This window comes from Pseudozyma flocculosa (assembly GCF_000417875.1).
Source record: "Pseudozyma flocculosa PF-1 unplaced genomic scaffold scaffold00007, whole genome shotgun sequence".
Lineage (NCBI taxonomy): Eukaryota > Fungi > Basidiomycota > Ustilaginomycetes > Ustilaginales > Ustilaginaceae > Pseudozyma > Pseudozyma flocculosa.
In genome coordinates, this window is record NW_006920875.1 from 164,358 (window position 1) to 179,060 (window position 14,703).

General features: G+C 64.3%; 5 protein-coding genes across 5 annotated transcripts; 2 read left to right on the top strand and 3 right to left on the bottom strand.

Annotated features, from left to right (window-relative positions):
* Window positions 1–2,173: 2,173 nt before the first annotated feature.
* On the bottom strand, window positions 2,174–3,711 carry PFL1_02488 (uncharacterized protein; the record flags this gene model as incomplete). Its single annotated transcript, XM_007880005.1, has 6 exons — window positions 2,174–2,644; window positions 2,739–2,815; window positions 2,925–3,129; window positions 3,222–3,343; window positions 3,426–3,475; window positions 3,587–3,711. 6 exons carry the CDS (start codon window positions 3,709–3,711, stop codon window positions 2,174–2,176), a joined length of 1,050 nt encoding a protein of 349 aa, XP_007878196.1.
* A 646-nt stretch (window positions 3,712–4,357) lies between these two features.
* PFL1_02489 (uncharacterized protein) lies at window positions 4,358–5,352 on the top strand (the record flags this gene model as incomplete). Its single annotated transcript, XM_007880006.1, has 4 exons — window positions 4,358–4,558; window positions 4,659–4,811; window positions 4,921–5,170; window positions 5,294–5,352. 4 exons carry the CDS (start codon window positions 4,358–4,360, stop codon window positions 5,350–5,352), a joined length of 663 nt encoding a protein of 220 aa, XP_007878197.1.
* Window positions 5,353–5,814: 462 nt separating this feature from the next.
* On the bottom strand, window positions 5,815–7,998 carry PFL1_02490 (uncharacterized protein; the record flags this gene model as incomplete). Its single annotated transcript, XM_007880007.1, has 2 exons — window positions 5,815–5,898; window positions 6,061–7,998. 2 exons carry the CDS (start codon window positions 7,996–7,998, stop codon window positions 5,815–5,817), a joined length of 2,022 nt encoding a protein of 673 aa, XP_007878198.1.
* An 874-nt stretch (window positions 7,999–8,872) lies between these two features.
* On the bottom strand, window positions 8,873–12,708 carry PFL1_02491 (uncharacterized protein; the record flags this gene model as incomplete). The annotated part of the gene is made up of 2 exons (XM_007880008.1): window positions 8,873–8,937; window positions 9,042–12,708. 2 exons carry the CDS (start codon window positions 12,706–12,708, stop codon window positions 8,873–8,875), a joined length of 3,732 nt encoding a protein of 1,243 aa, XP_007878199.1.
* A 549-nt stretch (window positions 12,709–13,257) lies between these two features.
* On the top strand, window positions 13,258–14,500 carry PFL1_02492 (uncharacterized protein; the record flags this gene model as incomplete). Its single annotated transcript, XM_007880009.1, has 2 exons — window positions 13,258–14,125; window positions 14,244–14,500. 2 exons carry the CDS (start codon window positions 13,258–13,260, stop codon window positions 14,498–14,500), a joined length of 1,125 nt encoding a protein of 374 aa, XP_007878200.1.
* Between the last annotated feature and the right edge of the window lie 203 nt (window positions 14,501–14,703).

Genomic DNA, 14,703 nt, shown 5'->3' on the forward strand with positions numbered 1-14,703 from the left:
GCCTGCCCTTTTTGGAAAGGCGGCACTTTTGGGCGCTCGACAGGTGAAGACCGGGGTATTTTTTTTTTTTTTTTTTGAAAGACGAGCGCAGCTGACGCCTTTGGCCCGGCGGCGGGCAGGCAGGCAGAGAGGCAGGCAGGCAGCACAGCGAGCGCGGGCGGCGGAGACAGGCGCTCCGCATCAAATTCAGGCGCAGGCCCGACCGGCTGGCAGGCAAGCCCGCAGGCAAGCAAGCAGGCTAGGGCAGCTGATGCGGTGCAGCGGGTCTCGCCGCCGGCGCCCATGAATTAATCCAGCCGCTCTCACCGATGGGGCGGCGACATCGGCCTGACTAGCTGCCGCTCTTTTTCTTCTCTGACAGCCGGCTGCTGGCTGTCGACGAGACCACGTTGGGCCCACCCCCTCCTCCCTCATCGTGGACCCAGCTGATTTCGCGGGGTTAGAGACTCAATTTGAGATATCGAGAGGGAGGAGGATCGTCGTACGTAGGATGCCTGGCTTTCGATTGCCAGCAGGCTACCGTATGTACTGTAGGGCCCCCTCCCGAACTGCGCGCCCGAGGCTGGCCCAACTGCAGCCTGGGCGGAGATCCACATCATCGTCATTGCCGCATCATCGTCTGGATTCAGGGCAGTCGGCACAAACACCGGCACGGCAGCACGACAGCCCGCCCTTCTCCATCTCCTCCTGCCGTGGTGCCGCGGCACTCCACCGGCCGCACGCTTGTACCTATGTCGGTATGGTAGACGAGCGGGAGCCGCTTGATCTCCGCCTTCGGAATCGGCTGAGTTACGGTACGGTACCAGCCGAGCGATACACCTTATTGCTTGCTTCACCGCCACGACGACGACGGCGACCAACGGGCAGGCGGGCGGGTCGAGTCTAAAACCTTGACTGGCTCGTGGGTCCTCCGTCGAGGTCACCGCGTCGATGAGCGGTGGGTCCCAGGCCTACGCACGGCTGAACTGCCAGAGTAGTCCGTCGATGTCGCCGTCGCGTTGACCCCGATGTCGATTCCTCGCTATCGAACCAAGATCACCGAGATCAGGCCCCAGGCCAGGCCATCCATTCGCACGCGTGCGATGCACCCGATCGACGGTGCGTATGTGTGCCCGCCTCTTTCATCCTCTTGTCGGTGCGTCGTCGCTGATCCGTCCGGGCAAGGCCAGGCCAGGACAAAGACCTAACCACGCCCGCTCCAACCCAGCAGCGACACAGAAAGAAAGCAAGAAAGAGGAGCTGAAGCGGGAGACTGAGCGCTCGCAGCAGGCAGCAGGCAGCAGGCAGCAGGCAGCAGGCAGGCAGGGTTCGCACGCATACATGTACGCATACGCATCACCGCAAACGGCCCCGCCGGGGATTTGATACGGGCCGCACCGCAGCGCAACGCTTCGTCTGGTCAACGCTGCGCTCCGTTGCCATGTGAGCAACCGAAGCGAAGAGCGTAGCGCAGCCAGCGATCCCCCCGCCGCCGCCGGCTGCCCGCTCTCACGCACGGCCGTTGCCTTTTTCCTGCCCTACTGTAGCCTGCCGGTTGCTGGGCACCTGTAGACAACGATCGAGGTGGGTGGCCCTCCTGCGCGAATTTCAAACCAAACCTCCGCCCGCTCTCTCGCGAGGGCAGGCCTGGGGTCCGGTCTCTCGTGGCCTGTCCTGGCCCGCCGTATCCGTTCGTTCGGTCCGCCGCATTCACCGTTCACCGTTTGAGCGGAGATGGAATTCAGGCCAGGCCAGGCCAGGCCAGGCCAGCCAGCCAGCCAGCTTGCAAACACCAAACTGCTGGCTGTAGGCTTGATCTGGCCCGTTTTGTTGTCGTCGTGGCGGCCGCGTCAAGCCAGCTCAAACTACGGCTAAGTTATGGCCCGGTCGCCACGTTGTCGGTTCGCTGTGTTAGTGGGCCGCAGGTAGGCGGGCGGGCAGGCAGGTGTAATTACGCCTAGAAAGAGAAAGTCAGAGAGAGAGAGGGAGAGAGGGAAAGCGGCGCACCTAGGAGCAAGCTGTTGAAGTAGAATTACAAGGCCCGATGTGGACCTGTCGGTTCCGAAACAGGTCGGACACGGCTCCGTGTGGCGGTCGGTCGGTCGGCCGGGCCGCTCCTCTATCGTGCTGAGCCATCCTTGGCGACTCGGTGGCGGCAAGAGCGCGATTTTCGTCCACCACACCATCTCGCGGCTCAGTTCCACCCGTCCATGTCGCCGCCGCCACCGGCGTGGCCGTTCATGTGGCCGTTCATCATGCCGTCCATGCCCACGCCGACGCCCATGCCCATGCCCATCCCCATGCTGCCCATGCCTCCCATGTCCGGCGCGCCGTTGCCCACGGCCGGCTCCTCCATCAGGCCGAGCTCCTGGACAATCTGGGCGGTGCGGTACTCGAGCAGGTTGAGGCCCGTCTCGACAATCTCGGCGGGGTGCATCGACCCGCTCGACTCGACGTCAAAGTAAAACTTGCTCGCCTTTTTGTGGTAGTCGAACGGCGCGCCGTCCTGCGGCGGCTCCTCCTCGCGCGCGTTGGGCCCCTCTGGCCACTCGGACTTGGCATCGATCTCGTACCAGTAGGTCGTGTGCCGCAGCGAGTTGTGCGGGTCGTACTCGAACCCCACTGCAGAGCACGGCGACCACTTGGCGTGCTCCTTGGCAAAGCCCTGGCGCAGCGTGCGGGGTGCAGGGGCAGGTGCGCGAGCGGCACGTTGTCAGCGTCCGTTCGGTGTCGGATAAAGTAGAGCAGTCGGCACTCACCTTTCTCGCGATACACCGCACGTCGAGCTCCTGCCCCCGGGTCATCTTGACAATGATGATTGGCGGGATGCTGCCGTCTGTTTGGCGTCGTGAGGTGGGGGAGAGGCGAGCAAGGATGGACGATCAGCATCGTGCGCGCGCGGGCTGCATTTGCAACGGGCCGACGAGAATGCCAGCGCAACTCACCGTGCCCCACGGGCTTGCCAAAGTCGGGGTGCTTTGGTGCCGGCGGTTCTTGCATCGCATCGTCGTCGAACGTGACGGCGTCCTGGATGGTGTCGCTCCGGACCAGGTCGTTTGTCGTGACCTCGAGGTTTCCTCTTGTCGTGCATGAGATCTTGATCCGAAGCTCTATCGAGCAGCGGTCGCATCCGTCCTCGCACGCGCAGTCCTGCAGCAATTGCAACGGAGGGCCGAACGGGACGGTGGAACGTCAGTCCTGAGCAGCGCGCAGAGGCGCGGCAAGAGGGGCGCGGTACTCACACCGTGGTCCACCAGCGCCTTGGCCGCATCCATGCTCAGCAATGGGATCATTCCGAGCCGATGCGCGAGGAACTCGTCGGGGAGGACGGTGGTGTTGTTGCGGATCTCGACCATGTCGATGGCTGCAGGGCGTGCGCAGGGTCGGGTTGGTCAGCACAGATGGCAAGCTGGCCCCGTCGGAGCCCACAAGGTAGCACGACTCACCGACTGTCGGGATATCTGCGATCATGATTCTGCGCAGCGAGTTGGCAAAGCTGTGAAGAGCATGGCGAGGAAGGGTGCAACGCCGGCGTCAGTGCCAGATCGGCGCCGTCTCCGCACTTCGCCCTGCTTGGTGCTCTGGGCTCGATCGACGTCGGACGCACCTCAGGTCGACGTTCTCAAGGATAAAGTCGGCATGGTCCCTGTTGATCTCTCGGATGGTGATCTTGGGTCTCTGCTGCGCCTGTGCGAGCGGGTCGTACCGCGACGTGCCATTGGTGCCGTTCATGTTGGCCGAGGATGCGGTTGATACGACGGCCTGCTAGCACTGCTCCGCTATCGAGCTGCCAGGAGTGTGCTCCGTCGCTTTCCTGCTTTGTTACGGCTACCGCGAGGCTGCTTGCAACTGTGACCCGATCCTGACGCGCGCTATGTCCGGTCGTCCAAGGCGAACGTTGGATGCTGCTTTCCTTGCAGTACGCGGACGTCGGCGGTATCGAGCTGAGCGCGGGGAGTGCGGGTTGACGTGTACAGCGCTTGATATCGAGTATCCCAGAGAGACAGCGAGGCGGACCAAAAGAGGAGGAGCAGGCAAGAGGTCGAAGGATGGAGATGAGGTGGAGAGTTGAGGAGAGGCTGCAATCTGGAGCGCGAAGGGTGCGGGCCCAGGCCAGGCCAGGCCGAGCAGCCACCCCACGAGAGCGTGACCCTTTGCCCTCTTCCGATTTCCGTCTCTCTCCTCGGATCCGCAGCCGAGGCCCCTCCCCGCCCCCCACGGCTTTCCTTCCACCAGGGACGCACGGACGCCCACCTGCCTGGCTGCCACGGCCCTGCTGGCCTGACCCACCTCCCTCGTCCGTCCTTTCACCACCACCATCACCACCATCCCCATCGCCTCGCCGCATACTCGAAATAGAGGAAACGAACGCGCCGCCATGTCGACGAGCACGACGATCAACTCGTCGTCGTACGACACCATCCTGCTGCACCTCTCCAAGCACCCGACCGCGACCGTCTTTGGCTTCCTCCTCGGTCGGCCGAGCGCCAGCGGCAACGGTGTCGATGTCGAAAAGGCCGTGCCGCTCTCGCACCACTGGACCTCACTCGCCCCCATGGCCGAAGTCGGCCTCGCACTCGTAAGCATCCCCCGCTCCCGCTCTCGTACTTTGCAATCCAAGCGATGGTGCTGACGATGCCCTTTATGTCGGACTCTGCCCTCCCTTGCGAACGAGACAGACGACGACCTTCGCCGAGTCGCAGGGTTTCGAGATCGTCGGGATCTACGAGGCGCCTCGGGATGTAGCGGAACGCACCCCTTCCGGGCACGCGCTGCGTCTGGCCGAAAAGGTCGCGTCGATGACCAAGGGTGGTGAAGCCACGCTGCTGCTCGTAAGTCGTCCTAGCCCACGTCCAACCCTCCGGCCCCCCCCCCCCCCCCCCCCCCATACCTCGCCGTTCTGAATCGCCGTCGATCCCCTCCGTCCCCCGCCGCGTACAGGTCAACAACTCGACCCTCCTCGTACCCACCAACCACTCCCTGCTCCACTTCACCGTCTCGGCGCCACCAGCAACGGGGAGATCCGCTTCGGCGGCAGCGGCGACGACGCTGCCGGCCGCGACACCCAAGTACAGGAACCACGCTTCCACCTCGATCTCGTTTTCGCGCGGCGAGTCCATCGCCCAGATCGTCAATGGCGCAAGGGAAAAGGTCGCAAAGCGGGCGTGGACCCACCTGGTCGACTTTGACGGTGAGTCCCAACAGCTCCGGCCGCGCCGGCATGCAAGCAGGCAGACCGAGGTCACACCATCTGACCGCGTCCTGTCGTTTCTGCTCCGCTTTGCATGCGCGCATCGTCACCTCGTGGACATAGACCACCTCGAGAACCCCACCCTGTCCTGGTTGACGCAACCCGCCACCGTCGTCGCCTAGTCCGTCTCCCTCTCTCGCCTGGCCCCCGCCCCTTATTCTCTCGACAATCGAAAGAGCCCTTTACGGCCGCGCCGTGCCGCACACCGAGGCAGATGGAGCAAGAGTGGGGATTGTGCGTGTTCGTCGATCGATCTGATCCTCTCGAGGAATAGCGTTTTACAAGAGATGAAGGGTCGGTGCGAGGCAGGACCGGGGGAGGGGAGGGGAGGGGAAGCGGCCCTTCCACCGAGCGTCGCGGCCGCGGCCTGATCTCGCCCGCGTCCGTGGTCCGAGCGGCGGCCGGCAGGGATAAGAGGGGAATGTACATGGAAGGCCTCGGGACGAGCACGTCGCGAGGGCAAGGCGAGGACGGGCGGGAGCATGGACTGACGTGCGATCGATTCCCGCATGGTCTTCTTAAGGTCGACTTTCGGTTTTTGGACGGCGCCCGAGGGGAGAGGGAGGGAGAGATAGGCGGCCGCCTCACATCATGGCGCCCGCCATCTGGCCCAGAGCCGCACCCTGTTCCGGGAAGTCCTGGATGAACTTGAGCTGCGCCCGTGATGCCTGTACGTGGGGCAAAGGCGATGGGATGAGACGAGACGAGACGAGGCGTGGGAACAGACGGGGCAGAGGGGGGGCATGCAGAGGGGAGGGAGGGGTGTCAGATTCAGGCTCCGGTCTGGGGCAGACCGGTCTCAACGCGCACAACGATGCTGAGATACTGACGTTCTCGTAGGTGATGGCGTTGATGAGCTCGGGCTCGGTTCGGGCAATCTTTGCACTCCTCTCAAAGTACTTGATGGCGTCCTGGATCTTGCCCTGCTGCAGGCTGAGCTGCGCGAGGGTGGCGACGGCCACGTCGCAGTCCTCGTCCTTGTCGAGCGCGCGGCGGCACAGGTCCTCGGCGGCCGCCATGTCCTGCTTCCACTGGAAGAGGGCGAGCGCCTTGTTGATCATGGGCAGCACGTTGGTGCTCCCCTCCTTGGCCGCCTCGATCTCAATGGCGCGGTCAAACTTGTCCATGGCCTCCTCAAACTTCTGCTGGTCGAGGAGCAGCTCGCCGTAGTAGTTGTACGCCTCCGACGAGCCCTCGAACGTGCGCAGCAGCTTGCGGAACGACGCCGTCGAGTGGCCAATGTTGCCGTTCTTGTACTGCGCCACGGCGTACTGCACCTGCGAAAAGATAAAGGTGTCGTCGAGCGACGTCGACTTCTCGTAGTCCTTGATGGCCGCGTCAAACTCGCCCAGGATAAAGTTGACCTGGCCGCGGTGGTAGTAGATGTCCGGGTCGTCCGAGTTGGCCTGGATGGCGCGGTCAAAGTCCTCGAACGCCGCCTCCTTGTCCGACAGCTCCATGTGCACGCTGGCCTTCTTGACCCACGACTGGACATAGTCGGGCCGCAGGCTGGTGGAGCGCTCCAGGTCCGACAGCGCCTCCTTGGCGTTGCCAATGACGAATCGGAAGGTGCCGCGCATGTTGTACGCGTTGGCCTCGAGATCCTCGTTGCTGAGGCCCTGCTCGATGGCCTCGTTGAAGAGGCTCAGCGCGTGCGGGTAGTTTTTGGCGTCGAGCGCCTCGTAGGCCTTGACGAGCGTCTGGTCGCCCTGCGACGGGTTCTCGGGCAGCGTCGGCACGTCCTTGCGCCGGAACGCCTCGAGGTAGGCCGTGACGAACGTGGGCGAGGGCAGCTTGGGCTCGCGGGTGCGCAGAATGTCATGGGCCTTGCCCGTGGCGAGTTTCCGCAGCACGCGCTCGACGCTCTCGGTGGCCGAGGCGTCCTTGAACTGGCCGAGGATGGCGACGGCGGTGAAGTCGGCGAGCGACTGGAACAGCAGCTCGGCCTTTTCCTCGCCCAGCCCCTCGGCCGAGGCGGCGTCGGCGGCGGGGCTGCCAAGCTGCTCGCGCGCCACCGCCCTGCGGTTGAGCGCCTTGACGTAGGTCTTGTCCATACGCAGCGCCTCGTCGCAGTCGGGCACCACAAGCTCGGGCTTGGAAAGGTTCGAGTAGCACGCGGCGCGGTTCGAGTAAAAGACGGCCATGGGGTGGGCAGCGATGGCCTTGGTGTAATGCTCGATGGCCTTTTCGAACTGCCGGTTCGAGTAGGCCTTGTTGCCGAGCGACTTGAGGTGCTGGGCGAGCGACTTTCTTCGCTCCTCGGGCAGCCGGAGAATCTCGGACTCGGAGAGGCCGGCGAGCTGCTCGTCGGTCGCCTCGTCGAGCAGCGGACCGCTGGGGTCCGAGGGCAGGCCTTCAGATCTTGTCCCGGCGTTGCCACTCGCCGAAGCATCGCCGGCCGCACCGGCGCCACCAGCGGCGCCACCCTTCTTCTTGGAGCTCTTCTTCTTCTTCTTCTTGGCGGCACCGGCGGCGCCCGACGAGGTCGAGGCCGAGGCCTTTTCGTCGTCGTCTTCGTCGTCGTCGTGGGCGCCGGGGATGCTCTTCTTCTTGCTGCTGGCAGTGGAGCTGCGAGAGTAGAGGAAGTAGCCTCCGGCGACGAGGGTGCCCGTTGCCAGGGCGATGACGAGGTTGCGGTTTTCCTGCACCCACCGCTGCAGCTTGTTAGCTGTGTTCTCGGCCGTCGTCTGTGCGCGCGAGGCGGCCTGGGCGGCCTGCTGCGAGGCCTGGTGTGCGGCCTGCGAGGCCTGCTGTGGCACCGGAGCCATGTCGGAGGTCGACGTCAGATGTCGGCGACAAGCGGCTTCGATCGAGAGAGCGGAACGAAACGATGCTCGCGGCTCGTTCAGGCGAGAGGCGAGCTAGATGGGGGCGACAGAAGTCGACGTTGTATGGTAGTGGCGGCGGTGGCGGCGGTTCTCTTTTGAGAGCCTCCCCGGATCGACCTGTGGATTGGGTCGACGTGGAAATTTGGCGGTGATACAAGCAGGGCTATGCCAGATATGGGCGGTGCGGTGCGGTGCAAGTGCGCTTTCCGCAGACAGGTGAGGCGGATGGCGAGGGTTGGTGGTGGTTAGGTGGTGACGACGACGACGACGCCGGGACGCGGCCTGGACAGGTGGCCAATTCTCTGGCTGCCAGGCCAGGCCGCCGCACGGAGGCCCGGCCTTTCTTCCTGGATCTCTCCAGCGTTCGACCTGGCTGACGCCCGCTGCCACCCGCGGCCAAAGCAGCGAGCGAGGGCCAGAGAGGTCTGCGCGCCCTGGCCTGGCCAGGTCAAAGGGGTTCGCTCGGCTTCCGCCCTTCTTCTGGCCCTGGAAGCGCCGGCCCTATTTCGCCCGCCTTTCCAGCCTGCTTTTTTCGCCCCCGCCTCGTCATGCGCGAGGTTGTCATCACGATCGCTCCGTGGCGCGGGTTCCATCGGCAGCAGGCAACGCATCGGGCAGTGACGCCAATCGGGATCCCACGCTGATCGGCTTGGCCTGGCCTGCCTCTCAACAATCACGACCGCAACACACTCGGCGACAGCGTCGTATCGCTCGTGTGGCATGACAGACTCGCCCTATCAACTACGACGATGGCAGTGCAGGGCGGGTAGAGTATAGCGCGGCGAAGCACGGGCAGGAGGGCGAGGTCGCCTCGTCAGCCTCGCTGCTCATCGGCAAACTTGACCTTGAAGCCGCGCCGCGACAGCGTCTGCTCGAGGGCTGCGACGCAAGGGGGCGGGGAGCAGACGGGTAGCGGCACACGGACAGGGTCAGCACGTCAGAACCTCTCGCCAGCCTCCAACGACTGACAAGTCGATACCCACACCTGCGATCCGCCTCCTCCTCTCGCCCCTCGTAGGCGAGGACGAGCTCCTTGAGCTGCCTCCTCTCGGCCTCGTTCTTGAGCTGCTTGGTCCGCGTGTTGATGGCAATCGCCGATGTGGCGGGCACCTTGACCTCGTGCGTCGTCTGCTTGTTGCCCTTCTTGCTCAGCAGCGAGAAGCGCATGTGCTGCCCCTCGTCGTCGTCGTCGTCGTCGTCGTCGTCGTCGCCGCTGGTGCCCGTGCCCAGCTCGCGGTCGGAGCGGTCCGACTTGGACGCGTACGCGCTCGACTGCGACGCCCGCCGGCTCCGGATCATCGGGATGCCCACGTCCGACAGGCCGCGGTTCTGCGTCTTGATCCCCACGCTCGAGCCGCTCTCGGACATCATCTTTGCCAGCTCGCGATCGAATTCGTCGTCCGCCTCGCGCTTGATCGTCGCCTCCTCCTCGCGCCGCCGCACCATGGCCTCATCCTCCTCGGCGTCCGTGTCGCGGCCCAGATGCGAGCCGCCCTCGGAAAAGTCGTTGATCGCGTCGTCGTCATCCTCGTCGTCGTCGTCAAAGTCGTCGTCGCCCAGCTGGCTGACGCCCGTGCTGTCGCCGCCGTTGCGCATCTTGGGCCCGCGCCGGCTCTCGTCGCCGCTGCGGCCGTCGTCATCGTCGTCGTCGTCATCACTGTCATCGTCTTCGTCCTCATCCTCGTCGAACTCGTCGTCGTAATCGCCATCGCCCGCACCCTCTGCGCCGCTGCCGGAGGCGGGATTACTGGCACGGTGGGCGGCGAGCATCAAATCGACCTCGAGCGCGGCCTCAGCAAAGTCGGTTTTGAGCTGGAACTTGGGCCGCAGGCTCTCGAGCGTGTCCGACAGCATAAAGTCGACCTCCATCGGCAGCGGCCGCTCCTTGGACAGCACGTAGAGGTTGAGAAAGACGAGGAACTCGTCGAGCTTCTTCTTGAGCGAGCCGCGGTCAAAGCACATGCCGCACGTGTCGAGCAGCGTGCAGATCAGGCGGATGCGGAAATAGTCGTCGGGCGCGTCGATCGGCGTCACCTGGCCGGGGAGCGGCCGGCCGCCCGGGTGGCCAAACGTCGTCAGGCTCCACAGCTGGTCAAAGACGATGCCGCTGTTGATCAGCCGGTAGTTGTACAGCTCGCCCAGGTAGCGCACGGTGGCCACTCGCCGCTGGTTGTGCTTGAAGATGTTCTGCTCGAGGCCCGTGCGGATGTTTTCGAGCACCTGGTCGATGACGTCGACGGTAAAGGCGAGGTGGTAGGCCTGCAGGTCGTAGACGAGGATCGCCAGCAGGTGGATGTTGCTGAACTTCATCTTCCACACGCGCGTGAAGAGCGCCTTGAGCGTGTCGACCGTCGTCGGGTCCTCCCAGTGCAGCTTGCGCAGCAGCTTGAGCACCTTGTCGAGCGTCTTCTTGGTCAGCACGTCGTAGACGAGGTGGCGGACGAAGAGCTCCATCGGGCTGCGCACCTTCTGCTCGATGGCCTTGCGCTCCGGCGGGTTGCACTGGTAGTAGGCGTTGTCGAGCATCAGCAGCTGCCGCGCGTCGAGGTTGACGAGGCCGCGCTTGCGGCGCAGCATCTCGAGCATGCTGCGCATCTTGGCGCTGCTCTCCTCGGTGCGCAGCAGATAGCGGCCGCACGTCTCGAGGAGCGTGGCCAGCACGTCGATGTTGGGCCCGGAAAAGTCTTCGAGGCACACCTTGAGGCAGTGGAAGATGGTGTGCGAGGGCGTCACCTTGAACTTGGTCAGCTCGGCGAGGAAGCGGGCGTTCTTGGCGCGCGACTCGGTCAGCTCGACGTTCTTCTTGCGCTGGAAGTAGCGAAACTCGTCGTCGAGCGTGCCGACCAGCCCGGAGCCTACGTCGGGCATGTAACGGTTCAACGTGGCCGCCAGCCTGGCGTAGTAGGGTATCAGATCGAGCCGGCTGCGTGGGATCGACGAGAGGTGCTTTACCAGCTTCCGCCTCGCCGGCTTGCTCGCCAGAAAGGCAAAGTCGACGGCAGCGCTGTCGATCATGGCGCGGTTGGTGAGGTCCGGCAGCTTGGCCAGCAGAGAGTTGAGCTGGGCTGCCGGGCCGGCGTTCATCTGGTCCTCTGACGCCGCATCGGCGCCCGACGTTGTGCCCACGGCTCCTTCTGATGCATCCTCCCCGTCCGAAACCGGGCGCGGCGATCTGCTCGGGTCAGGCGATGCGGGATCCTGGCCGTCCCGCGCGGAAGCATCGCCGTCCGTGTCCTTGGACGCCGACGCCGTCGAAGAAGACGTTCCGGCCAGTACGCTCGGCGGGATGACGTCGCTGAGGTCGAGCAGGTCCTCGTAGAAACGCCGCGTATCTTCATCTTCCCAAGGGCTCTGATTCGAGCCAAAGTCCTCGTCGCTGCGCTCGTTGAAGAGGGCCGACTTGGAGTCGAGGTTGACGCCGAGGCCGATGGCATTGGATTTGGCGGCGTCGACGAGCTTGGGCATAGGCACGCCGAGGAGGTCGGAGAGGAGCTTGCCCCACTCGTGATAGCGCTCAAAGCCCTTGGTCATCTTCTCGTAGGTCTGCTGGCGGTCCTCGAAGATCTCGCCGTAGCGGATGTATGCCTCGTGATTGCGGCGATCCTGCTCTTGCAGCCGCTCGTGCTCCTTGACAATCTTGCGCGACAGCGTGGCAAAGTAGGTCTCGAAGAGCTTGCGAAACTTGGCCTTCATCTCGGTCGTCACGAGTGGAGCTGCCTCTGGATCGGCGGCATCGAGCTCGGCCACAGCACCCGCAGCTCCCGCCGCGTCCTGGAGCGAGATGGCGCTCACACCCTTGGCGATACCCTCCGGGTCTGCAGATGTGCCGGCATCGGCGGTGCTAGGAGGGTCGACGAGCGCCGGTGCGAGGGCGCGGAGCAGCGTGATGAGGATGGGGACATTGACGTGGTCCTTGTCGGTGGCGAGCAGCTCCTTTGTGACCTGATAGAGCCAGACGGCGCTGCTCTGGTCCTTGGAGTGGCCGACCACTTCGACGAGGGCAAGGTCTGCAGCGACGCGGAGGAGCTGCTTCTGGCGCGCCACCCTTGCGGCCTCGTCGCGCTCCCTCTGCTCCTGGGGTATTGATTGGAGTGCGAGCTTGTTGGGCGGGGCGAGCGTCGCCGAGAGGATGCTGGTGAGGGGTGCGGAGAAGGCGTCTCCGCCGAAGCGGCAGTGGAAGGCCGAGAGAATCTCTGCTGCGGCCATGCAGTCCTTTGGATTGATGCACTTCTGGAGACCCTCTGGCACGGCCTGTACGATTTCCTCGCGGTACTTGTCGAGGCTGAGGGTACCGAGGTCGCGGATGAGCTGGTCCCTGGCATCCTGGGCGAGGCTCTGCTTTACGCGCTTGATGAATGCGGTGTTCTTTTTGAGGTTGGAGTCGAGCGACGAGGAAGGTATCGAGGGGCCCGCGGACCAGGCGGCTAGGTTTGCGGCTCTGAGCTGCTGCCTGCGCCTCTGCCTATCGCGGAAGAGCTGTTGGGATGCATGCTGTGCTGCTGCTGCGTCATCTTTGGCAGGTGCTGTAGGGATGTTTGATGCCGCGATGCTGGGAGTGGCTGCTGCTGAGCTCTGGTTGGAGTTGGCGGTGGACGAGGAAGGGTTGGCTGCCGAGGGGTTCGCGGCTGTCGGCTGGGAGCGTGCGCTCATGGAGCGACCAGAGGGGGGGCGGTCGCAGAGGATCGTGAGGGCGGTGAGGATGAAGGTTGGTGTGGCGTCGTGTCAGGTAGTGTGCGGAAGCGCGGGAGCGAGCCGGTGGCGAAGAGGGAAGAGGCGGCGAAGTAGGAGAAAGTGGAAGCAAGAAGACGAGGAAGACGAGGTGAGCCAACCGGTGGCCCGGCCGGACCGAGCCCTCTTGAGCAGGCTGGATGGCTTGGCGGGTGTTGGTCTGTGGGCGCGGGCCAGCCGGCAACAGGCCAGCCTGCTCGAGCCGCGCGAAAAAAAAAGAGGGCGCCCGCGCAGCTTGACTCACGAGTCGAGTCGAGCTGCACCTGCCGCCTGCACCTGCAGCCTGCCAAGAAGAAAGCACGCACCGACCACCGACCGCCTCCACCCGCCGGGGCTAGGTCGCTCCTTCGCCTCTCCTCCTCTTTCCCGACCATCACCATCCCCTCGCGACCCACGCTCGGTTCCTCCTGCAACACCATCCTCGGTAGACTCGATCGGCATCTTCGCGCCCATCACCAGCGCGCCTGCACGATGTCGACCACCACTGCAACAACGACGACCTACCTCCGGCCCGTCGAGCGCCCCGAGCTGCTCCTCGACCTGCAACGGCGTCCCTACACGATCCATTCGCCCTCCGACAACGAAATTGACCAGGTCGACATCACAAAGGACCGATACGACCTCACCACGTTCCAGGGAAGGCTTCGCCATTTCGCCTCGGTCACCTCGCCCCTCACCCTCCTCTCGTCCAAGGCCGAGCTCAAGTCGGCCCGCGACCTCGTCCACTCCTACGAGTCCCAGTTCCCGCGCGACCGCACAAACGGCCGCTTCCTCGTTTCCCGCAACGATGCACAGCGCTACTGGAAGGCAAAACAGCTCGTAGACTCGAGCGTCCACCCCGACACCGGCGAGGTCGTGCCCCTCCCCTTCCGCATGTCGGCCTTTGTGCCCACCAACCTCATCGTAGTGGGTGGCATGCTCCTGCCCAACCCTACGCTGCCCATGGTCATCTTCTGGCAGTTCTGCAACCAGTCGCTCAACGTGGCCGTAAACTTTGAGAACGCCAACAAGTCTGTCCCGATGGACATGAAGGAAGTGGGGATCGCCTATGCCGCTGCCACGACGTCGGCCGTCGGTATCGCTGTTGGTCTCACGCGGCTGGTGCCCCGGCTGCGGGTCAGCCCGGGTGCCAAGGCCGCCCTTGGCAAGCTGGTCCCTTTTGTCAGCGTCGCGTCGGCGGGTATCGTCAACATCAGCTGCATGAGGTGGAAGGAGATCAAGAATGGCGTCAGCGTCTTCCGGAGGGACCACGAAGGCAACAGGATCAAGGTCGGGGATTCATCGGCGGCGGGCAAGCGCGCCGTGGCCATGACGGCCGCCAGCCGCGTTCTGACGAACAGTGAGTGGGACTGCGCAGGGGTTCCGTCGTCTTCCGACATCTCGTCCTGTCTCTGCGCTTCCCCCGCTGACTCGACCCATCGTTCCCTCTTCCTGACCCCGTCATTCTTCTCACTCAGTCCCGACGCTGATCCTGCCTCCCTTGGCCATGGCGTACCTGCAGCGCAAGCGCATCGTCCCCTCGGGCGGCCTGTGGGCACGGGCCACGGACCTGACCCTGATCGGCACCAGCCTGCTCGTCTTCCTGCCCCCGGCCATCGCCACGTTCCCGCAGGTGGCCACCATCAGCCCGTCGAAGCTAGAGCCGCGCTTCCACAACATCAAGGACGACGACGGCAAGCCCGTAGACACGCTCGAATTCAACAAGGGCCTCTAGACAGACACGAACTGCGCACTCACGTCATCGAGAGGAAAAGATGTCGCACCCGGAGTTGCGATAGACGTCCATCACGGCGCACCACACCACGCAACTGAGCCTCGTCTTCCTCCGCTTCTACATCACACCCTCTTGGCCACCTCGTTTGCGAAAGAGTGGGATTAGAAAACGTTTATTCGACGGCGCCGTGTAAGGTGGCAGCC